Here is a 26,910-nt window from a genome sequence, read left to right as displayed (position 1 = left end):
AAATGTGACCACCATTCAGTTGGTGCATTTAATGTCCTTTCATTAATTCAGTGGGAGAGAAAGGAGAGGAGAGAACCAGGTGAAATAAAGTAAGTCACTCCCACTTTCTGTCCTGGCCCAGCAACATTTCAGTTTGGTGACAGATATAACCTATTAGGAACAAAAGTAATAATCACCACTCAATGTAGTTATAACATAACATGATAAATTATATACCAGATATTTCAGTTTCCAAATAAATGTTTACCACTGTCTAATAAAAGCCATAATTACCATTTCATTACTTCAATATAGAAAACCATCAGAAAGTATCAAAAGAATAGCTAAGTCAGAAATTAAGATTACTGGAGTATCTAGATCAATATTCAGTTATGTTCACATGGATATAAACTGTTATATTTTCCAGAAATTAGAAATTAGGGACTAAACAGCAATTCAGTTTTAAGAAACTGTTTCTTTTACAAATACCCTGATATTTTGAGGATGACTAGAGTCTGTTCCTAAAAGAAAGTCTTGATAAATATGACTCAAATTGCTCCAAATATTTCCCCGTCAGTCTCTGCTTGACATAATTAACATATGCCAGTCTATATGCATTTCCATCTTTACTTGCAGCTATCTCAATTTAAAGTGTTTTGTGCCAAACCAAGGTATTTTTCAGTGCAATAAATGGAAAACTAAATGCAGACAATAAAAATGTCATTTGAAGTTCAGAAGAATTAATATTCACAAGGCTGTTTATGACAAGACTGCTCCGAGTCCTGATGCAGCAACAGAAAGCATTTTCTTGAGTTAAATTTGGTGTTTTCAAAGAAAGCTAGATTTAACCAAGATGAGAGAACCATGAATTTCAGTTATTGTCACAAGGAAGGAAGGAAGGAAGGAAGGAAGGAAGGAGGGAGAAGCAGAAATAACATTTATGCAAAAAAAAAAAAAAAGAGCAGTAACTGTTCACCCCTTTTTCTTTTAATGGCAAATTAATGGTAATTAAAAGGCTATGAAGCATATTCCCAAGCCAAATCATCTCTGGTTCCAGCGGTATTAAGTACCAGAGTGATGCAAATATCCCTTTTTCAGTCAAGAGGGCAGAGGGTGTGGCTAACTTGCTTCATGCATTCTTGGAGGATCTGGATCCATTCTAGTGAGGTTTCAGACTGAGTCAAAACTATCTTGGTCATCTTTTCTGATGACCTGCTCCATTAGAAAGAAAGGGAGTGCAAAGAGTGATTCTTCTCATAGAATCAGCCATAATATTCTACTGAACTTAATGGACAGAGAAGACAGTATTTTTCAGTGATTGCACTCCTGCCTGAGGGGTTTGGTTCATACTTTTTTTTTAAAGCAGCAGCTGAAAACAATGTTACTATCCCTAATCAGCAATTTACGTATGGATACTTTCAATACCTGTGAGATTATACAAAACGAATACAATTTTCCTAAAAAGGCTGAGTGGTGAAATATGCAGTTAAAACGTTTTTTGTTTTCACTATTGGCCACAGTATTTTCATACCCTCTGAAGGCCTGAAGACATTAAGTGTATTGGAGGAGTCATTTGCTGAGAGTAAACTGAAACTTATTTAAAAGTTATAAAAATAAATTTAGATAATAAATAAGGAAGTTGAAGCAGGAAACTGGAATATCCCATATTGCCCAATCAATGGCTTCAGATTTCAATGAATGAAATATCTTATTACTGAAAAACTCAATGAAATTGAAGAAAATTATATAATTACAATAGCCTGATATTTTTTCCTTTTATTTTTAAATACAATGGGGAGTGGTATTTTGTTCGATGTTATTTTTTGTTTTGTTTTGCTGCTTTATTTTTATATTTTTTCTCCTTTTTCTTCTTTTCTTACCCTACCCCTAATATACAATAGGTTTAAAAAAAAAAGTTTTTTCTACAATAGTAATACAGTTATGTAGCTATTTGCTTTATAACATTTTTTAAAGCTTAATAAAAATATTAATTTTTTTAAATTATTTGAAGGCCACATGAAAATGAAATATATATTTGCAAAATCCTTTGCAATCCATATATTTTATTTATTTATCAATCAATTTTTTACACCGCCCATCTCCCCCCACAAGGAGGGACTTTGGGCAGTTATATAAAATATCTAAGCACACATAATATATAATCAATTATGTGCACTTAGATATTTTGCATTCTTCGAGCTTTATAGGTTTTACAACTTCAGTGTCAAAGCTCTATAAAAGAACTTGCACAGACCAGTATTTCCATATATATCTCAAATATATCCATTTTAGGTTACTGAAATATTACCAGATTCATTCATTTAATCTATTTTTTTGATATAGAGGCATGGTGGAAGGGATAGTTTATAAAGATAGAAAACACCTTTTTTCAAAATTATTTCATGACATTAATTTCCTTGGCTTACTATTTCTTACTCCTTTTCTGTTTTTTTGCATGATGTTGCTTACCCCGACAGCAAATAGCACAACAAGCATATTATGTACATTATATTATTTAATATTAAAGGCACTTAAAAATCTGTTTTTTTTAATTCTTACTAGTAATATTAACATTGCAAATTAACTCAAAAAGTAAGGAAAAAAAGTAAGAAAACAAAAAGAAAAGCTTTTTGAATATGAGCTTCCTTAAATTCTTCAGCCCTGGTATACTTCCTCAGAAAGGAAAGAAGGATGTTGCTTGACTTTTCCTGAACCTTTTTCAATTCCCCAATATCCTTTTAAGATGCAGTATCTTACCTGTAGTTACATTATTGATTTTTTATTAAGGCACTTTTATTTCACATTCTTTTCCTGATGATCATTATCATGGAATTTGTCTTTTCCCACAAGCTGAAATTTTACTACCCACGACCACTTCAAGAATTCTTTCCTCTCAGTTCTCATGTACTCAGAATGTATTAGCCTAGCTCTGAATTTACATTTTTGTATAGCAATATGCATTATTATACTAGCTTGCATTTGCCATTATAATGCTCATTCATCTGTCTTGATCTCAGAACCAACAGTGAAAAAATACACACGGTAGAAGAAAATATCCATACTTCCTGAAAAATTCTCTGTACGAGCAAGGTGATCTGGTCTGCCTGGATGATAAATGCCTCACCTGAAGCAACTGCAGACTGGAAAAATTATTTTCAAATTGTCTGTAATTTATTTCCTCTCTCCTAAGAGTTGCATTAACTTTAATGAGCAGATTAATGAGCGGATTAAAGCAGATGCACCTTTTTAAGGTTCTCCTAACTTCTTACTTAGTACTTACAGTACAGTACTTACTTAGAAGTACTGATGCTGATATAGATGCTTGGAGGATATTGTGAGAATTTTGAAATTATTCCCATTTTCTGCTTCCTGTTCTTTAAGCCAAGTATTGCCCCATATGAGGATATGTATATTTGCACTATGCCTACTAATTTTGTTCAGGGATCTATGGATAGAATTTGTCTCCGGCTTGTCATTAAGTTCTAGAAATCAGGATCTTCTTGCCACTATTGATTCATGCTTTCAAGACTTCTGAAGATACCAAATATTCTAGTGTAAGGTCAACTTTTCCATCCCTATTCCCAAATATTTTTGAAGCATTTATTTTGTTCTAAAAACAAAAAGGCATCAAAACTTGCAAGGCGTCATTTTCAGGTGCAACTATTGTTTTTCTAAGGTAGATGGTACTTTTTCATAAATGCTTCTCAAAAAATCACATTTTAATAAATTAAAAACTGTGACTATGACTCAAATGAAATTTTGAAGAACTCTGAGAAGTTTCACCATCCATTTCTCAAAATCATCTACCATCCAGATTACATTTAAATTCTTATTTCATGGCAAATGGGGATGCAAAAGGATAGGGGAGATACTTTATCCAGCCCAAGAATGTTAACTCATTTCAGACTTTTTTTCTTTTTTTTTATCATATGACATAGCAGTTCGGTGTTCATGCTGCTTTTTTCTTGCTGGGAAATCCTTGTGAGGTCCAGCAGCCAGATGTGTAGACTATTTAGCCATGACAAGTCATGTTGCCCACCACGAGGTGGCTAGTCTACATTGCACTGAGTTGGGCTGAGAGAGAGGGACTTGCCCAAGGTCACCCAGCCGGCTTTCATGCCCAAGGCGGGACTAGAGCTCACAGACTCCTGATTTCTAGCCCAGAACCTTAACCACTAGACCAAACTGGCTATCTATTTATTTCAGACTGTAATCTTCAGACTATTTACATTTCAGACTATAATCAGAAAGATGTCGTTTTGTGGTATAAAATTTTGTCTTCTTCAGTTTCATTGGTGCTACTCTCATTCCTTCTTGTTATTCACATGGATGATCTCAAACAATTATTTAAATAAGATATATGAGATAACATTCACATTATATAGACAACCACATTTAGCTAGGTGAGATCAATATAAGTAGATCAATATTTCTATTAAAAAGCTGCATGCAACAATTTTAACCTATGCTCCAAGGAAGACATCTGTTGGCCTTACCATGCAAAATCACTGCATTTCTCAAGGGTTTTAATTTAAATGTTTGTTAAATTGTTTTATTGAGAGCAGATCCTTAAACATATGATATTAAGGTGATAAGAAACATCAATTTCTTCTCACCTTAATATCTATCTTTGAAGTACAGAATAACAATCCAATTTTCCAAAGATCTTCTAGAGATTTTGAATTTTAAAAATATTTTAAAAGTAATTGTTCAAGTTTGTTGATTATCACTACTATAGTGAACAACACAGCTAATCATTCTATCATATCTAAATAAAAAACGAAGAGCCATCATGAGCAGAGGGCTTTATAAAAATTGTGGTGATACCCTGTGCAGGCATTCATAGAGGGCAAGAGGAACACAGAGAATGCTGAGAAGCATTTATCAATTTCTGACTATGTTATGAATGAATGAATGAATGAATGAATGAATGAATGAATGAATGAATGAATGCCATAGAAAGAAATTGATTGGTGTTTCCTCTAATGTGAGATAAAATGGAACTGGCCAATGTACACATTCAAGCAAAGAGTTTTATGTAGTTAGTTCAGGACTCCCCAAAGTGGTCAATATCGACCCCCTCAAGGACTGATGGGACTATCATTATTGTTGTTGTTGTTATTATTCATAGTACTATTAGTTAAAGTAGCAGTTATTAAATTGTCATATAATAAATGCTTGGGGGTTGATGAATAATCTGAAACTTCATGAAAGGGTCAATGAGTTGAATTGGGGGATCTCTGAGTTAATTCTTACAAGTGAAGGTCCAAAGCCTACATCTAATCTGGTTTGTGGTACAGAAGAATGCTGGCACCTTTTATTTTTTTTAAAGGCTCTTCATCTTTAACAGCTTAATGACTGGCAGGTATATTACTGACATAATGTGGTGTAGAGTTGATTTTATTTTTAGTAAGTTTTTCCAAACTTTACAATTTTTTTTTAAATAAAGGGAATAGTAAGGACTTGAGATGTTAAAGTTTGAAAGTGTGAGAAAGCAGATCCATCCATCCACCACTGGGGAAGGCTCATTCAACTTTCTTCCATGCAACTGATATATTATCTTTCCACAAATACCAGTGTTTACTAAGTAAACCTTTATTATAATTCTTCTATTAAAACCGTGAAATTATGCACCTTTGGACTACAATTGAAACCACGTACCAAGTTTATTTGTATGGGTATATGTGAAACACCCTCAGTGTTACATTTATGGTTTACGTTAGCCTTCTGCTTAACAAGTGAATGCCATCGCCTTCTGCCCTATGTATAGAAAGCTAAATGTATTCCAATAACAATCAAGCCTGCATGTACCCTTCAAAGCCATTACCTCCCAAGAAAGCCATGTATAATTAATACTAGTCATCCTGACAAGGTCCTTTCCTCCTGCACAACTGATACCTTCAATGCAGCTGAAACTTTTATAGATCAGAGGACACTGTCAGTATAGGCTGACCAATCTCTGAGGACTTTTCCCCTCCTTCTTTTCAAGATACTCTGTATTAACAGCTTGAGGGGGTTCAATCAGCAGTGCTTTGATCTCGGCTGGAATGATAATTATTTAACATTGTTACAAGGATTTCTATAATCCATCCTACCATTAAATCCCTTTTATACCCTCATCTTCTGAAGCCTAATCTGCATCTGTACACTCAGTTTGTCTCTTCAGCTGGTTTCATCAGGTTCCAGCATTCTCCAACACCAAGACTGATGGCACCTTTTTTTTTTTAATGAAATCATTTTCTTTAAAATTGCAAATGATGAAAAGGTCTTGTGCATTTATTACCATTTGATATACTAGCAATATAATACTAAAATATTCTGCTGTTTGCTCAATATCACCTTCCATTTAGTACAATAAAAACCATTTTGGCATTTGTATTCTTATTAAACAGAAGATTCCTTATGCTAATCTGTCTGATGTCTTGCAACTTTGTGCACACATTTGCAGTTATATCCACTGCAGTGCCCTGAAGCACATACTATCCTTCTGGGAACGTATCACTGAGTAGAAGTTATATTTTCAGACAGGTACTTAACACAAAGAAAAATTCAAATGTAACATTTCAAAATAGAACAACAGAACTGGAAACAGACATTGGAGACTGAACAAAAATCCTTAAAATCAAAGCTCAAATAAACTGTGTTCAGCTAAAAGAGAATGGAAAACTTAAGACTAATGGAGGGGAGGGGAAAACAGGACCACTGGGGGAGAGGAGGAGGAGGAGGAAGAATTCTTAATATACCCCAAACTATTAAAAAGAAAGGGGGTATATTGATTTGTTTTGTGGAAATTAATACAAACAGGAATACTGGGTTTAAACCTCTATTTATTTATTATTACAATGAAGAAAATCTAATGAAATAAACTTATGATTGTCATCTTCACTTCTGTATAATCTGTTTTTGAGCATAAGTCCACATAAGATAGGACACATTCATGGCCTTTTTCAGAGTTTTAAGTGATTGGTATACTAATTAATAACTTAAGCTTTTGATAACATTTCATGCCTTTTAATAAGATATGTTACAAGAAGTCCTCAGTTAGCAACCACAATTGGGAATGGCGACTCAGTCCTTAAGCAAAGCTATCCCTATGTAAAAATACTATGACCACAACTGTGCTTACGATTTTACTTCAGCTTCCCTTTGCTTTACAGCATAAGGATATGATCCCAAACAGCCAAGTGAGCCCAAATGGCAGGGAAGATTTCCGGAACTCAACTCATAAGGAAACCAGGTAAAAGAGCAAATCTTATAGCCCATTTTTCCCCATTCCCCCACCCTTTGGAATGCTCACTCCGATGCTAAGATAATTAGCAAGAAGAAAATTTATGTTTGTATTTACATTCGTTGGAGGGAAGGGATTACAAGGGGTAAGCAAGCACACAATGGGGAATAAATATTGAAAGGAATGCAGTTGTGCTATATGTTTGCCTAGCACATGGCTGTAAGCCACAAGCCTCTAAATAGGCAAACAAAAACATTTAATGTGAAACTGCGTAGAGTCTTTTCAATTTCAGGCAGCAGCTGCAAGCCAGTGGAGGATTCTAATCAACTAATTCTAGTCCCACCTTAGGCATGAAAGCCGGCTGGGTGACTTTGGCCCAGTCTCTCTCTCTCAGCCCAACTCACCTCACAGGGTTGTTGTTGTGGGGAAAATAGGAGGAGGAAGGAGTATTTGATATGTTCCCTGCCTTGTGTTATTTATAAAAATAATGAAGGCGGGATAAAAAAACTAATTAAGGTCACAAAGCTGAGCTTGTTAACTTGCAGTCAGCATTTTTTAGGGATGCACTGCGCTGCAGAGGAAAGCAGCTCAGGAGGTGACAGCTTGTTTAGGCAATCTCTTGTTCTGCGGGGCAGGGGGGAGAAAAAATTAGACATAGGACAACAGGTACCAACTGACTGTAATGGTGAACACATGACTCAGAGAGACACGCTGCAAAGGTTGCAATGCAGGCATTGGTCTCGAAGTTACTTTTATATCACTGTTGTAACTGCAAATGGTTGCTGTCCAAGGAAGTTGCTGAACAAAGACCACCTGTACTCAGAAAATGTGTTATCAGACTCCTGATTTTTGGCTACCATAGTCTGATCTCTCTCTCTCTCTCTCTGTACACTAATAGGTTGTATTGTTAGCTCAAACTCCATATTCCCTCTATTCCTTCTATTATTGTTCTTCTGTTATTGTTTTTGTTGTTGCTCTTAAACTTATTTATTCATTGCAAGTCTGTCACCACAAAAACAAATTGATTGATCATTAGGATAATTCAGTCTCATATGTTTTAATGAAAGCAATGATTATAAGGAAAAAATTCTTGCACTAATGAACAAAATAGAGTCAAATTTCAGTTATGATCCAAGGGCTATATTCCATGGTTAAAATGCTTCTCAAAATATATATAGAATATGAAATGATATCTTTAAGATCCTGATTTTCCAAGTCTGCCTCAGATCTAGGAATATGGAACGCTTTAAATTCCATTTAATGTACATGAATAGCAAGAAAGCCTAAATAGCCTGAAATCTGAAACAGCATGAGAAGTTTCAGATACTTAATGGCCCAGAGTCGTTTTCGAGATGGGTGGTGGAAAAATATGATAAATAAATATTGTAGTATATTTTGCTATATCATAAACATTATGCTCTATATGGATTATCTTATCTTTATTATTTTACACCAATATATTAACATCTGCTTCCATTTATACCTTCATACCCACATATTTTATTTTACCTGTATATGTTTAGGGATGAAATGTATACAGTTAATAGACCTGTTACTCTCTAAAGCTCCAACATTGAAAACTGTTTTTGTTTTACTCAGCCTTAGTGCAGCATCACAAAATATCAGCCTCGAACTCTTTGTCTTGCTATATTCAGCCGTTTCCAGAAATAAAGTGATAGATTTTCATGATAAATTAATTGTGGCATGTAATTGCAATAATGCTTAGAATCATTCAATGAAAATTAGAGCCCTACATGGAAAAAGAGATGCCAGAGGTTCAAGCTGGCTTTAGCAAAGGGCAAGGAACTTGAGACATTATTGTTGACACATGCTGGATAACTGAGAAAGCCAAGGAAGAACAAAAAGAAGTCAGTATGTGCTTCATTGATTATAGAAAGGCCTTTGATTGTGTTGATCATATCAAGCTGGGGAAACTGCTCAGAAAAATGGGAATCCCAGAACATCTCATTGTTCTCATGAGAAACTTATATAAGGGTTAGGAAGCCACAGTCTGGACAGAACATGGCAAAACAGATTGGTTCCAGGTTGGCAAAGGAGCGAGACAAGGCTGTATATTCTCCTCTTAATTTTTCAACCCATATGCTACATATATATTAAGGGAAGCTAAAATGAAAGAAGATTAGTGTGGTTTTAAACTTGGAGGAAGGAACATCAATAATCTCTGCTATGCTGATGATTCTACTCTGATAGCCAAAAATGCAAAGGATCTGAAAACACTAGCAATAAAAGTCAAGACACACAGTGAAAAAATGGGACTAAAATTAAATATAAAGAAGACCAAATTAATGACAACTGGTAGAACAACCAGCCTTAATTCTAAGTCTGTGGTGTGTTTTTTGGCTTTAGCAAAGGGCAAGGAACTTGAGACATTATTGTTGACGCATGCTGGATAACTGAGAAAGCCAAGGAAGAACAAAAAGAAGTTGTTTTACCATTGATGGCTGAAAGGCAGAAGCTATCCACCACTTCAATATCTTTATTGTTAATTCTAAGATATTGGTGGATAGCTTCTGCCTTTCAACCATCAACAGTAAAACAACAAGCAGCCAAGAAATACACCACAGACTAGTACTTGGTAGAGCAGCTATTGTCCTAACAGTCAGAAATCACGCTGAGACGAGGAGTAGGTCTCTAGTGTTTATTACTGCTACATAAAACAGAATCCTAACAAACTGAAGAAGCATGGGAAAAACCCAGACAGATAAACCCCAAAAGTTAAGGCGGGTCTGATCTGTGTCTCTTTGAATGGCTGCTTAATTTCTCAGTACTACGCATGCGTTTTCCCCCCTGGATAGAGGCCCCTTCCAGCTCGCCATCAGTACTCATGACAGCTATGAAGGCTTTGAAAAAGATATCTATGGACTTCTAAATGCCATAATGTGTCTATACCTACAAAGATCAGAATCATGCAAACCATGGTATTCCCCATGATACTCTATGGAAGCAAAAGTTGTACTCTGAAGAAACAAGATATGAAAAGTATCGATGCCCTTGAACTTCGGTATTGGAGAAGACTCCCGTGTCTTGTAGACAGCCAAGAAAACAAACTAATTGATCACTGAAGAAATCAACCCAGAGTTCTCAAGCCACTCATAACCAGGCTCAAATTATCTTACTTTGGACACATTACGTGAAGAATAACTCTCTGGAGAAGGCTCTAAAGCTGGGAAAAGTGGAAGGAAAGAGAAGAAGAGGACAACTGCAGTAAGGTGGATGGACTCAGTTACAGTGGCAATGGGTGCACCTTTGGAAGACCTGAAAAACCAGGTAAGGGACAGAATGGAGAATATCTGTGTGGTCGCTAAGAGTCAGTAATGACTTGATGGCACATAATCAATCAGTCAATTAATGAATGGTTTGAACTCAGCAGTCTGCTTTACAACATAGATATATCAGCTCTCTATTTAGATAAACAATATATGACTGGATTTCTCAATCCCAGCACAGATTTTCCTGAAGACCTAGATGTCAAGGCTAAAAAGGAATATAGTACTTTTTGCTAGATAATTCTTCACTGTATTTTGTATTGGGGGTAAACACTGCATTTTGAATATGAAAGTAAAGCTGGATATACATACTTTTTCTAACGAGAAACACATTTGACCATAGTTTACATTTGCATTTTACAATTCTTCTGCTGCATCAGATTTTTCAGTATTACATTAAAGGTATTATTGGCTTCAACATCACTATCATCTGCTTGATGGAAGAAACAGAAACCAAGCATTGTATACACTATATTAACGGCAACATGAACCATTCTGCACATTTACCATGTTGAATTTCCAAATAATTTATCCATAACGAGAGTACTGTTCACTTTTCTCATACAATAAACATATTCTCTAAGAGGCCTTAGGAAATATGCTCATATTTCTAGGATTCTGTATACTCTCCAGCAAATATGGATAATTTCCAACTCAATATGATGAATATACAGATTTCAAGCATTATGCATAATCTCCAGTGGATACTGGTGACTGATGGATAGTTGCAAATTCCTCTGGCTATATACACACTCCCAAGAAACATATCCTTGAGTTCATATTTCATTCAGAGATGGGTAACCCACCATCTTTAGGAAGGTACATGAATTCCACTGTATAATTTGACTGATGGTGTCACCTTCAGCCAGTCAAATAGTGAAGGGACGAGTGGCTTCAAGCTCTGTTACTCAACTGTTCTGTGCCTATCACCCAAGGTACACATGAACTGTAGAGAGGAGATGTAATTCCCTGACCCCCAAAATTAAATTTAATTGCAGCACAGGAGAACACTTAAGTGGGATTGTAAGGGGGGAAGAGTTAGACCTCCCCAATATATTGCTCTGTACTGGGGAGGAAGGAAAGACAAATCTGAGCTGGAAATAGAATTATTGTGACATTCACATGTAGTCTCTCATTCAGATGGTTTCCTAATGCTTATCTGTATGAATAGATGGATTATAGGTGACGAGTGCATGCTACTTCAGTGTTTTAAATACACTACACATAGCATTAAAGCAAGCTTAAAATATGTCTGAAAGACTGTATGGTGGAGGATGTGTGAAAAAGAGACAAAAAGAAAATTTGGGAAGAAGAAAGTATTTTCTCTCCCTTTCTTATATTCACAAACTCAACACCCCATCAAACCAATGAATCATACACTTTGTGTATGGGCATTAATAGATAAATGTTGGTGTGAGGTGTGAAAGTGTGAGAAAGACAGAAGTGATGGTGATGGTTTTCTCTTCTTCTTCCTTCTTCTCATGAATACATACACATACTGTGTTCAAACACACCAATCCTATATACACACCACTTCCATATTCCTACATGGAAGGCTTGATAGATGAAAAATATAAACACATATTTTCATGTTCGTTCATTCATTCATTCATTCATTCATTCATTCATTCATTCATTCATTCATTCATTCATATACATTCATAGATATACACATTCATATAAATTCTTTCTCTCTCTCATACACATTCTTCATCCCCTTCACATACATTTGTCATCCTTTTTCCATTGATAGACTACACTTAGTCTATATTCTCCAAATATATTCATTTAATGCAAATTGTTCAGAGAAGAGCAGAAGGTAAACTCAAATGATTATTGCCAATATCATAAAGTCTATTATGGAAGCTCACAAGAACTTAGTGTGAATTTCTTTTATATTCGTACACATACTAACCTGAATCCCTGCATCCAGGCAGCTGATCAGTAGAGAAGAAAGAACCTTGATGTAGAGTTTCATTGCTCAGCTGGCTGATATGCACCCATTCTTTCCCAGTTTGTTTGTTTATATTATTTCAATTTCAAGAGCACCTGACTCCATAGCGACTTTGGCAGTGTACCCATAAAAATTAAAAGGAAACCAAATATATCAAAAGAAAAAAAAGGGACAGCTGAGCAAAAACCCAAACCCCAAAGCCAAATAGCCAGTAACCAATCTAAGTGGCTCAACTCCCATCCTAGCACTGGACCTGGGAGAACAACCAGTTCTTAAGCAGTTTGCAGAAAGTCAGAAAAGTGGGAGCGGTATGAATCTCCAGGGCAGTATGAATTCTACAGGGCAGAACCCATCACCAAGAAGGCACACTTCCTAGGTCCCGTAAGATGATGTTACTTCACAGATGGCATCTGGAGTGTGCCCACTGAAGTGACCTAACTGGATGGGCAGAAACATATGGAGATAGGCAGTCCCTCTAGTAAGCAGGCCCTATGCCATGCAGGACTTTATAGGTGATAACCAGCCAAAACTTTGAATTGCATCTAAAAGCCAACTGGCAACCAGAGCAGCTCACAAAGCAGCAGGGACACATGTGCATACTCATCCATCACTCCCTGCCCCACTGCATTCTGGACCAGGTGTAGCTTCCAAATAGTCTCCAAGGGCAGCCCCACATAGAATACATTACAGTAAGCTACAAATATGTATGTAGCACCAGATCTGTTATTTTAGGCATGCTATCTATCTGGGTAAGTCCAATTCACGCAAACTAGTTAATTTTCTGGCTCTTCTTCAAGAACATCACACTGGGTCCTATATACTCACTTGGGGCACCCCAAGCACAATGCCTGCTATTGCCCCTCCTCTTCCTGCAGGACAAGCCTCATGATGGAGGCTGACACACTCAGGTGGCCTGAAATATCTACATACAGGTCCAGTACCAGGAAAAAGCCCAAGAAGTTGTCCTTAGACTAGGAGAAGGTAGACCGCCGAACTTGTTTTTTTATCTTTGTTGAAAAGTAATTGCACTTTTTAAAGGCCTGTTGATATGTCCTAATTATTAACAACTTAATGCTTCTGGATTAATGGACTACTTTGGCATACTCATTACATATAAAGATTGTTTTATCTTTTGCTATCAATCGGATGTAACAGTTACATTGAAGCAAAGAACAGGCAAAACTGATTTCAATGAACTGGAAAAAAGATCTTGCTAGAGAAACTACTTTTATGTGTAAAAGCACAGGAAACATGAACTAAAATCAACTGAAACTGTTCACAGCTTTAGGAAGAATTGGTATTCCCTTAGCTCACTCTTTGTTTGCAGGCACTTGTTCGACTGTAGCTTTCCTCCTAAATGATTCCATGTTGGGCACACTTGTTCAGTATATTAACAGACCCGTCCTTCAACAGTTCAAAATTATTGCTATGCAGGAATAATCTTGGCAGAATTAATGAGAAAAACACAACAAAGAGCAAAATGGTTGTGGACCAATTACATGCCCCTTTTGATTCTCAACCCATCTGCTTCCAGAAGCTGACATTGTTTCCTAGTCCTATGCAATTACTGGAGTATGTGATTGCCTTTATGACCAAAATACAGTGGAGACAGCTGAAAAGTGCAAAGCTTCCTGCCAGATTCTCTGGGTCTCTTGGTGCATGAAACTACAAGAAATAGTGTATTGTAATGCAGATGTCTGTTGATTCCCAATAGAATTTCAAACTCTAAATCCTTTATTACACAATCTACAGGACGTTGAACTTCTAAATATCTTCATGTCTAAAAATGGGCTTTCGTTTTCCTTCTGACAGCTTGTCCCTTGTGCATATGCACTAATGTTGTATTGCCATACATATGTTATTGAGGCCAATGAGCCAAGCAATTACCCAGGATAGACTGTGACCCTTTGTCCACACTTAACAAGCATCTGTCCAGGAAATTCAGCATGCTCTAACCATACAATAATACTACCTAAGCCCCAACTATTTTGACCTCCATGCTTTAGGGATTGAGATAACATAAGAATCGTACATTTGACTGTGCAGAGAAGTGCCCTACTTCTTTATACTATACAGTAGAGGACTTCAGAATTGGCTCTTCTGAGATATAGCAGTTATTTCTACATTAAATCAGAAGAATGAGAGAATTCTCACAAAGGTTTGACTCAGTGTCATATCTAAGTTTTCTGCGCTCCAAGGTTGACATCTGCATGCTAAACCTGAACTGTAAGAAGCCAGGTCAGTACTGTACATGTTTTCAAAGTGCAAATGACTTTATAAACAGCATTCCCATAGTACATTTTTGACCTGAAATAGTTTCTCCTATATGAAGCTAGCTATAGACTGGAAAAAAAAAACACTTGAGTAAGCAACAAGTTCTGGAGTTTATTCACGGACTATGGGTATGCCAAAAACTATGTTGTCAGGACAAGGAATGAACCAATAGTGTATTCATGATTTGTCTGTGCTATAGAAAGCACTATGGGGAACATACTGCCCAGCCTCACTTCCATTAAGGTACAAAAGGTGGTACCGTGACTGCTACCCACCAGTTCTTGGAATACTTCATATTTGCATGATGGAAACTGGACTTACATGCTTATGAGTCAGTGACGATCTATTCCCACCCTAAACTCCAGTTTATCTTGCAACAGATGAGCCTGACTTTCACTCATTTAGCATCTACTCCAATACAGAAGATGGATTTAGTCTGCCTATTATTTAAAAAAGTACACTGAAGTCTTAAGTAATTTTGACACATTGTTATAATGTTTCCATGACCCATCCCTGCGTACACATTACTCCTCACACACATCACCACCCAGACTCATTTTCATATGGATATAAAGCATCAGGATAAAATGATGGTTCATTATAGTAGTACAGAGCTCTTATCTTCATCCAGCAAGAGTCATTTCCTTCCCAAGATTGAAATGCAAATGTGAAAATTAATGATAACTGCATTATCTGATAGCCAAGATAATACTGATTCAGCGTCATAGTAGCACACAGCCATCCTATGATTTCCTCTGCTTCTTTACCATATTCTTCTTACTGTCAGACTATATCAATGGCTAACTATGTATCATGAATTTTTGTTAATTTACATCAAATAGCATTTTCCTAGATCCCATATCTACCACATTTGCTCCAGTAAAAAGAAAGAAACAAAAGACAATAATCTTCAAGTCTTTCTCAGAATGGTGCATATATATATATATATATATATATATATATATTCATATTCATATTCCCTTCTCACCTCTCACTCCGAGGTGTTGTCTTCCTCAACACCTCAGATCCAGAGATCTGAGAGTTTGAGGGTTTTTGCACAGTATCTTAGCTGTTCCTAGCACTGCACTCTTCTGGACAGAGAGCTCTGATGTTGCTCCTGGGATCTGTTGGAGCCACTCTCCCAACTTGGGAGTCACAGCCCTGAGTGTTCCTACCACCACTGGGCCCACTTTGGCCTTCACTTTCATGATTGAATATGTATATATGTATGTATGTATGTACTGTATATATGTGTGTGTGTGTGTGCATGCATGCGTGTGTGTTTCTGTCTCACCCCCATGGGTGGTATGTGTCTTCTGCAACCTCGGGTCCTCTACCAGAGGCCTGGGAGTTTGAGGGTTCTGCTCGGTATCTTAGCTGTTCCTAGCACTGCACTCTTCTGGACAGAGAGCCCTGATGTTGCTCCTGGGATCTGTTGGAGCCACTCTCCCAGCTTGGGAGCCACAGCCCCAAGTACCCCTACCACCACTGGGACCATTTTGGCCTTCATTTTCCGTATCCTCTCTAGTTCTTCTCTCAGGCCCTGGTATATATATATATTCTGTGCCTGCTTTACAATCAGCCATTCCTATGCACATTAAATAGTTTGTCTACTTTCTACCTGAAAATATTTATAGCACCAAATAAAAATATAATTTATAAAGGCTGGGAGGGTGTTGCATAAAATTGATTAAAATAAGCATTTCAAACCCCCACCCCCAAATCATGTACACAGTGCAGAAATCACTAGCACTTTCCATTAAAATGGCACTGTTCGTAATTCATATTTGACAAAATCAATTCCTTCATTTCAAAGTAATTACATTTTGTTAATTTCCTCACTGGGCTAGGCATATCCTTTTAAAAAGTGGTCCCCAAATATCTGATTCTTTTACCCAGATGAGGAAAAAAAAAAACCTGCAAATTGCACATATTTCACATCAGCATGGCAGCCCAACCCTGTCCATGGTTTGTTTAAAAAAAAAAAGTCTCACTGATTTCAGTCAATTTCTTTCCAAAGATACATGGACCTTAAAACCTATTGCATTTTAGGTATTTTTATTTTGGGGTGGGCAAACTCTTCTTAAGCAACTTTGAGTAGTATTTTTACTCAAGAGTCCTCAAATCATAGGCATCTGCTCACCGATCTTTTTTGTTGTTGTTTTCATTATGATGAGTAATCAATAAATGTCAACAAAATGAAGCTCCAAAACACAAGAGCTTGTTAAAGAGCTGAAGGGAATCATAGTGCAATCATGGATTTCCATTCAACTTTTTGGCTCATGGGCTTTTCAAGTCAGTTATTTTTTCCAGTTAATAATATTTCCTCTTCTTAATTCTGATCTTTGCCTATTCTGCCTTCCCAAGAGTCTATGCAGATTTACAAATAATAACATCTGAAATTTCTTATTTAGATCTTGCTAAGCAAAACTGCTGATTATAACTTTATCAAAGGGGGGTGGGGGAGAGAAAAATTGTTTATTCATTCAGTCGCTTCCAACTCTTCATGACTTCATGGACGAGCCCATGCAGGAGCTTCCTGTCGGTCGTCAACACCCCAAGCTCCCCCAGGGACAAGTCCGTCACCTCTACAATATCATCTATCTAGCTTGCCCTTGGTCGGCCCCTCTTCCTTTTGTCTTCCACTTTCCCTAGATGAAATTACACAAGCAGAGTCCACAATAATGTTGCATCAAATCTGATGAGGAATTCACTGAGTTAAACAAGGTTGGGATAATTAGATAAGGTTTGTAAACAGTGATAAGTGGGAAGTCCTTGAGTAGCCTGGATGCTAGGCTTTGGCACAACGTAATGTTTTTGCCGGAGTAATAACAACTTCTAGAAACAATTTGGGATGTTATTTATTGTTTAAATCTCTAAAATAATTCACTGTATTCTCAAATCATCTTAAATGCTTTTCTCTGGGCAAATCCACACAATTTCCTTGCTCTGCCAAAAAGGCAGCTCAATAGCCACTTCTGGGTTATGTGTTTGGATGCTGTCACCTGTATTTCAGTGTCTTCCTGCAACTCAGAAAGGTTTTGTTTTCCCAATTTCCCACTGCAAGATGCTATGGCAATATAGGGTGTCTTGATATACAGTGTATTGGAGATGTGGCCTGTAATGACATTATTTCATGCCAAAAACCTTGTGGCTCCAATTGGTTCAACTGGTTTTTGTGGTCCTTCAGTCTGGTCCTTGACATCTGCTTCTGCTCCTCTGTTCATTTTTGGCCGCAAGGAAGACCAGAACTCTGATTTCTGCAGCTTTTTTTTAAAGGAATGGTTAACTGGCCAATCTAGAAAGTAGAAGCCTTGAAATCGATTAGCCTTTGCTTGCTTAATATTTGTAATTTAAAGTGTAATAGAAAGGACTCAGATCCTGTACTTCTACAGCATGCAGAGTAGGGAACTCCCTTTCCAATAGCTGCTGCCCCCAGAAGACTTGGCTCTTGTTTCCTCTCCACACATTTTATGCTTAATTAATAGCCTCCAAACCAACCTCCATAGCTAATCCCACTTTTCAAATTCCAAATCTTCAGTAGCACTTATCTACCAACTGCATCTGGGAGATACAGATATGGACAACTGTTAGATGGGAACTAAGACATACAAAACCTAAATTTTTCTTGACACCTAGTAGTTAGTTAATAAATCAAACAGTTAACTCATAGTTTCAAGGAATTTCTTTTTTCTTCTTTTATGGAAGTTTTATCTTACAATTTGAGAAAAGAGAGTTATCCAATAAAATTAAAACTTGGTTATAGTACTTGAGACCCCGATTCTCTTCTTTAATTATTTTGTGTTCTTTGTTATTTCTGTACATTTTAACTATTCCTTATTCCATTGTTTTAAGCTGTTTAAATTAATTTAATTTATATTAAATATTTATATTGCAAATGCAACTCTAAAAATTTGAATTGATGAGAATGAACCCATTTGTTTCAAATGAACCGAGAAATTTAATGAGTTACTTCATTTGCCAATCAATTTCTTCTAACCACACTGAAATAGATTCTACCTGGTCTCTCCAGTTTTTTCAAAGGAAGGTGCAGTTCATTGTGTCGCAATGTTTGTTCTTGAGAGGAAATAATGCTGGTAGTGATTACATAAGGATGATTTTTTCTGAAACATCAGTATCCTGTTCCCTCTCTCACATCCTTCACACTTTGAAAGTCACAATGCTGTTGGCTCTGATTGGCAGTTTCAGAACTGCTGAACATATATTCTCTGTTATTGGGGAAGCATTTTGTAGAAGAGGCCCATGCCTTTCCCCAGTCTAACATGGATAGCATACCCCTAATGGTTATTCCCATGTTGTATGGCAGCAGAGCTATGCATTTATTGGGGGGGGGGGGTGTTATGCAACAATTTTCTTTTACTTACCATCGTTCTTTTACTTATCTTTTCTTATCATCTTTGTTTGTTGTTTATTTGTTCAGTCGCTTCCGACTCATGACTTCATGGACCAGCCCATGCCAGAGCTTCCTGTCGGTCGTCAACACCCCCAGCTCCCCCAGGGATGAGTCCGTCACCTCTAGAATATCATCGATCCACCTTGCCCTTGGTCGGCCCCTCTTCCTTTTGCCCTCCACTCTCCCTAGCATCAGCATCTTCTCCAGGGTGTCCTGTCTTCTCATTATGTGGCCAAAGTATTTCAGTTTTGCCTTTAATATCATTCCCTCAAGTGAGCAGTCTGGCTTTATTTCCTGGAGGATGGACTGGTTTGATCTTCTTGCAGTCCAAGGCACTCTCAGAATTTTCCTCCAACACCACAGTTCAAAAGCATCGATCTTCCTTCTCTCAGCCTTCCTTATGGTCCAGTTCTCGCAGCCATATGTTACTACTGGGAACACCATTGCTTTAACTATGCGGACCTTTGTTGTCAGTGCAAGGTAGACTTAGGCAATTCATGGAGCGAGAATTGCCAGGTGTACAAGTTGGATTTAGAAAAGGCAGAGGAACTAGAGACCAAATTGCCAATATCCACTGGGTAATGGAAAAAGCCAGGGAGTTTCAGAAAAACGTCTATTTCTGTTTTATTGACTCTTCTAAAGCCTTTGACTGTGTGGACCATAACAAATTGTGGCAAGTTCTTAGCGGTATGGGGCTACCAAGTCATCTTGTCTGCCTCCTGAGGAATCTGTATAACGACCAAGTAGCAATGGTAAGAACAGACCACGGAACAACGGACTGGTTGAAGATTGGCAAAGGAGTACAGCAGGGTTGTATACTCTCACCCTACCTATTCAACTTGTACGCAGAACACATCTTGAGGAATCCAAGGCTGGAGTTAAAATCACTGGAAGAAACATTAACAATCTCAGATATGCAGATGATACCACTTTGATGGCTGAAAACGAAGAGGAACTGAGGAGCCTTATGATGAAGGTGAAAGAAGAAAGTGCAAAAGCTGGCTTGCAGCTAAACCTCAAAAAAACCAAGATTATGGCAACCAGCTTGATTGATAACTGGCAAATAGAGGGAGAAAATGTAGAAGGAGTAAAAGACTTTGTATTTCTAGGTGTGAAGATTACTGCAGATGCTGACTGCAGTCAGGAAATCAGACATTTAATCCTTGGGAGAAGAGCAATGACAAATCTCAATAAAATAGTTAAGAGCAGAGACATCACACTGACAACAAAGGATCTTGAGCATTACCTTACTGGCATGTGAAATGAGTGCCACTGTTCGATAGTTTGAACATTCTTTCGTGTTTCCCTTTTTTGGTATGGGGATATAAGTTGATTTTTTCCAATCTGATGGCGATTCTTGTGTTTTCCAAATTTGCTGGCATATAGCATGCATTACCTTGACAGTATCATCTCGCAAGATTTTGAACAGTTCAGCTGGGATGCCGTCGTCTCCTGCTGCCTTGTTATTAGCGATGCTTAAAGCCCATTCAACCTCACTCTTCAGGATGTCTGGCTCTAGCTCACTGACCACACCGTCAAAGCTATCCCTGATATTGTTATCCTTCCTATACAGGTCTTCCGTATATTCTTGCCACCTTTTCTTGATCTCTTCTTCTTCTGTTAGGTCCTTGCCATCTTTGTTTTTGATCATACCCATTTTTGCCTGGAATTTACCTCCAATGTTTCTAATTTTCTGGAAGAGGTCTCTTGTCCTTCCTATTCTATTGTCTTCTTCCACTTCCTTGCATTGCTTGTTTAAAAATAATTCCTTATCTCTTCTGGCTGACCTCTGGAATTTTGCATTTAATTGGGCATATCTTCCCCTATCACTGTTGCCTTTTGCTTTCCTTCTTTCTTGAGCTACTTCTAGTGTCTCAGCAGACAGCCATTTTGCCTTCTTGGTTTTCTCTTTCTTTGGGATGTATTTTGTTGCCGCCTCCTGAACAATGTTGCGAACTTCTGTCCAGAGTTCTTCTGGGACCCTATCTACTAAGTCCAGTCCCTTAAATCGATTCTTCACCTCCACTGCATATTCCTTAGGAATATTAGTGAGCTCATATCTAGCTGATCTGTGGGTCTTCCCTAATCTCTTTAGTCTGATCCTAAATTGTGCAAGAAGAAGTTCGTGATCGGAACTACAGTCAGCTCCAGGTCTTGTTTTTACCAACTGTACAGATGCCCACCACCTTTGGCTGCAAAAGATGTAGTCAATCTGATTTCGGTGTTGTCCATCTGGTGAAGTCCATGTATAAAGCCGTCTCTTAGGTTGTTGGAAGAGAGTGTTTGTTATGCAGAGTGAGTTGTCTTGGCAAAATTCTATCAGCCTATGTCCTGCTTCATTTTGTTCTCCCAGGCCATGCTTACCTGTAATGCCATGTGTCATTTGACTGCCCACCTTAGCATTCCAGTCTCCTGAGATGTTGCAGGCTTACCTATTCAAAAAAGGATGGCTATGTTGGGCATGGCAGTTCATAGTATAACTAAACTAGGGGCAAATGGTGAGGTTGCTTTCCCATATCCCCTCTAGCCCACAGGGTGCCTCCTATCACTTCAGATTAGGTTGGTCTTTTTCTGGGAAGGAGAGCAAACTTCCGAACAAAGTACTGGGCTGCAACTATCCACAAATCTTCATTTTCTAGGAAGGCCTCTAGGGTCTATTATGCAAGGCAGGAACATCGTTGTAAATAAAGTTTCTAGAAACCGGCACTATGCTTTCAAACATGCCAGTTTCTTGTTTACTTTTTTTAAAATTTAAAATAAACTGAAGATATTGGTCTGTAGGATAACTAGTGGACTCCAGGGAAAGCACCTGTGGACATGTTATCCGTCCCAGTCTTAACCTGTAACAGTTAGGAACAAAGGTGTCAGGGATGTCCAAAATGTACCCTCCAACTTTTCAATTCATGCTATTTACAAAGTAAGTATTATTATAAATGCTTTCTCTATTCTGGCACCTGCCCTCTGGAATGAGATTCCCCCTGAAATCCATGTTGCTCCCAACTTGTTGGCATTCCATAAGGCCTTCAAGACATGGTTGCTCTCCCAGGCCTAGGGTTGAGATGGATAGAGTTTTTGTCTATGCTTTTGTATAGTGTAACCATATCCCATCTTGTTTTGAATTGTGGTTTCATGGTTTATTATATCATGAGCCGCCCACAGTCAGTCTGGAGTCAGGTGGTATCTAAATTGATCAGTCAATCAATCAAAAGGTTCGAGCGATAGAACTTTCAATAGAAACTACCTCTTCCTTATTCCACAGAGAAATCCAATAACCTTGTTTGCCCTCAGAACCCTGTATCTGATATAAGGGACCTAACCATTTATAAAAACCAGAGCACACACTTTGTATATGGAATACACACAATTCAGTCTCTGATATTAAAAGAACTAAAATACCAGGGCTACCCAAGGCTGCTGCATTATGGGACGATGCCACAGTATGACCCAATATAAGACAATTTCATAAACTGATTAGGAACCAGACATGATCAGCAGGTGAGGGCTGCTGAGATGAAAAGTTCTAGAATACCAATAGCATTTTTTGTCCTCTGAGTTTCTTATAACTCTGACATCTAATATACGTCTTTCTATTCATGGCTCTTAGCTTTTCTATTCATAGACCTTAATTGTCTTTTTAGCTTTGAGCAGATTCAAAATTTCTGTATCTCTTGAGATATTATGAACCAAGCATTACGTATTAAAGAAAACTGGTCAGTAATACACATATCGAAGAAATCACAAGTACAATTTGCAATGTATATTTTATTAATTGCAACAAATTACTTTCTTTAAAAAGTTGAAGCTACATTACGTCAAAGCTAAGCAAGCAATTTCATTTTTAAATGGATTCCATGCTACTTTAACTACATTGAAATATGTTTGATGGTAAACCTTGCTTTTACATAATGCTAGATGCTTTGTACAGAATATAGGCCTATTTTTGTAAATTATTAACAACATTATAAATGCCACCATTATAATCCGATATACTATCTTCCTTCATTCTTGTTTGCACTATATTTTCCACCTGCTGATTTCAGAAAATTACTGCTGAAGTTCTTTTCCTCTTCATGGAGAGAATACAGCAATTTGCAAAGTCAAGCAAGGATGAAAATGTGATTGAAATATAAGAGGTCATTTTAATGCAAATGTTGTTACTGCATTATAATTTTTTTCCAGCTCTATTCAACTGCTTAAAGAGAATATTCTTCATTATTAGACATTTGTAGACATGGCTATTCTGAGGATATGGTTTTAAATATAATCATCATTATTATAGATCTTTCACTTATATAATAATGGAAGAATTTTTACACTTTTTTTGTTAAAAAAAATCCTCGAATGATTTCAAGGAAAGAAGCACCTCAGGGTAATTTTAACAAAAAATTTAACTCTTGCTCTTTTTTGTTTCACAAATCAAGTTCTGCATTATTTACAGCTAATAGCTCTCTAGATCATTTTTATTCATGCCGATGAAACTGCCACTTTTTCCAGCACTGTCAGGTTCCATCTGCACCATTTATACTGCTTGTAAGAGAAAATATTAGCTTACATTTCTGCCTAAACACGAAGCTCTTACACTTTATTGATTGCAGTCTGCAGGTTTCTCTCTTAACTGTGAAGTCAATGACCAGGGTGTGTTAAATGATTTATATCAAATGAAAAGTGATAAGAAAAGTCCTTGAAAACATCATTGGCTGTCATATCCATTTGTTAAGCGCAACGTGCTGCTAATGTAAGTTCAGAGTTGGAAACTAGATAATAAGTATCTAGTTTCTGGCCAAAAAATATTTTAAGGAAGTACTAGCTCCATCCTTTAAAAAATTTAGTGCCTGCAGTTAGGAACTGCTTCCCAGCTGAGTTTTGAAATACACAGGGACATCCCAAAGGAGACCTGGGAAAATGTACTCTTCATAAAAAAAAAAAATAGTGCCAAGCTGAAACAGGACAAAAAACATTTAGCACAGCAGCAAGCAGAAACAGGGTATTTTTAGAATGAACTGAAACTACTTTTTTTCTTGTTGTAGCCATTCTTCCCCTACAAAAATGACTTTGGGAAGAAACATGACTTTCTTGCTTCCTAATCTACCCCAAACACTTCAGCAGCCATCTGCAAACAATGAAGATCCCCCTTCCAAAATTTCTCTTTACATGCGGCTTGTCAGATATAATTCATATCTCATGAGCCCAAAATGGATTTGCATATGGGAGGAAAGATGCATCCATAATCTAGGATGTGTAACATTGATCCACTGACTAAAAAAGGACATCATGTCAGTCTGGACTCTCCAAGGTTAATTTCTTGCTCCCTTGGCAATATTAGCCACCACCAATTCACCATCTGAATTACGGCAGTGAGTGGCTAAGCAGCTCCAAGCTTCTCGATAGAACAAACCTTGATCCATTTCCATTTTGCCTCAGCATGGAATTTAGTACAGACTGAGGCTGCTTTTGTCATCCTGATGGATGATTTTCATTTAGAAATAAAAAGAGTTGAAGATGTTGAGCTTCCTGGATTTCTCAGTCATGGTGTTCTTCTACTCCAGCTTATGGGTTTGGAGGCTATAGGGATCACTTACTACTTCTGAAAGATGAATGAGGTTCTGGGAATTGTTCAAGAGCTTGAGCCTTTTCTGTTTCTCTCTCTCACACACAGACACACATACAGACACATCAAAAGTTTCATATTTTGGGTGTGTTCATGGATTTGGAGTAATTTATTGCCAAGCAATAAACACTTGCACACTCAGAAATGTAATTATTATTATTATTATTATTATTATTATTATTATTATTATTATTATTGGATTTGAAGACTGCGAATTTCATATCTGAACTTCATTTCATACACTGTTTTTCTTCCAAAACAGAAGTTGACGCTAATGCCTACGACAAGGGCAACCAAGCATTAGTTCACTACCAGATTACACAACCTTCTCCCAATAGGTGGAAACGCTTCTACACATAGCTTTTTAAACAGATCTTGAGTTAAATCTTTGTACTTTAGTCACAATATTCCATTTTGCACTTTCAAAAATAAGTATCTAAAGAATATCATAATCTGGCTAGTTACAATCAACTATTCATTCCCTTGTTGCTTCTATATAAAAGATATACCTCTGTCATATCTTTTCAAACATAACCTCCTAGCTTAGGATCCACTTTTAACCACTGAATCGTTGGCAGATGGCATTCAATCAGTAAACTGATACAACACTGGGTTTTCTGATATAACCTGTTCTTTTCACTAGATGCCTCTTACCTGGTCCATCCCAGTCTTCTGTCTCAAGCGTAAGGGGTCCTGGTTTATCTGACCGTGCATCCCCATCGGAATCTGCTGCTTCTTGGCTGCCCTCTTCATCACCTATCAATTTGCCAAAGAAATGTGTAGCATTAATATCAGTTCCATAATAACGTGAACATGTACAAAACAGTTTCTTCTTTCTCTCTCTCTCTCACAGACACATACACATACACACAAGCATAAACCCATCACACCTTACACTATTTTTATTCCTTTAAAATTAATTGTGCTAAGACGTTTGCTTCAAAAGAGTTGATGCAACAGTGGCTACATGATTTTATATTATATTCAATATAACAATATAACTTTATAACGTTATATTGCATTACACTGCATGCAATATATATAATATAATAAATATATAATATATAATATTGTATTGTGTTTTATATTGTACACAATATATTTTAATGAACTTTGCCTAGGGTTACTTTGACATATTAATATTTTAAATAAATAATATATTATAAAAGTCAAACTGTTGAAGCTAGTTTATATAATAAATAGGTTTTATCATGTATATATTTAAGAAAAAAGTTCAGAAACACAAAAAGATTTAAGGGATAAAAAATAAATTCCAAAATTATTATTGTTGTTATGTTATAACCCCTACAACCTATATAAAATATTTAATGTGAAGAATTTGGAGGGGAAGGATAGGTTAATTAATGGTGGAAATATATTTTGGAAAGTAATTTAAGAAAAGTAAAATGGACTCGTTTTATTTAAAGAAGAAAAAAAATGCAGATTCTGAAATAGAAATCAAGAATTCTTTGCTATGTATTGGCTTTAGTTTTCTTACAAGGTATAAATGATTAGTCTGTTAGTTTGTTTAAATGACTCCTGAGGTTCATAAAAGTTTTTCCAGCTCTGGGAGAGTTTCCACACTCGATTTGGATATCTGATTTCACTTCTGGAAAATAACATGACGATAATGAGACTATACATTTCTTTACCGCACAACTGCCACCTATATTCAGCATTATTAGGAAATGCAGCCAGCTCATAAAGCAGGATGCAGTCCGAATTGGACCCTGGCACTTATGTTTACAGGAATCAAACATGTCTAGCATTGAAGTTAAAAGTTTCAGATAAATACAGGGGGGGGAAAATCAGTCCAGGCTTATCACCTCTTGCCTCGTTATTGAATATTTATTTGCTTAAAAAGCAAAGCACAAAGAAATTTGCTCAGTGGACAGGTAACAAATCTCACAGACTACAAGATTTGTTTATTAACAAGACAAAGATAAAATCTTTTGAGACTGTCTTAGGAATGGTCAGAACCACCTGAATTGGTGGGTGCCTCTGCTAGCATCCCTCTTTACATTTATAGATCAGACTGGTCACGTTCCAAAAGATCGGGGGCTGGCGATAATAGTCCCAATTTATAAGAAGGGCAGTTAAGAATGATCCATGCAATTACAGGCCTATCAGCCTTTTGAATGTTGCTTGCAAATTACATGCTAAACA

The 26,910-nt window shown here is 37.0% G+C and overlaps 1 protein-coding gene across 2 annotated transcripts in view; it reads right to left on the bottom strand.

Moving 5' to 3' along the window:
* The window catches only part of ZFPM2 (zinc finger protein, FOG family member 2), a 358,777-nt gene that overhangs the window by 237,288 nt on the left and 94,579 nt on the right, over positions 1–26,910 (bottom strand). For both annotated transcript variants that reach the window (XM_063299588.1, XM_063299589.1), the window contains one exon: positions 25,399–25,500. In XM_063299588.1, coding sequence (XP_063155658.1) covers positions 25,399–25,500 — 102 coding nt within the window. The remainder of the gene's footprint in view (positions 1–25,398; positions 25,501–26,910) is intronic.

Source organism: Candoia aspera, chromosome 3, assembly GCF_035149785.1.
Source record: "Candoia aspera isolate rCanAsp1 chromosome 3, rCanAsp1.hap2, whole genome shotgun sequence".
NCBI classification, from domain to species: Eukaryota; Metazoa; Chordata; class Lepidosauria; order Squamata; family Boidae; genus Candoia; species Candoia aspera.
Note: the sequence above shows the minus strand (reverse complement) of the source record. Positions and strands in the feature narration are given on the sequence as shown.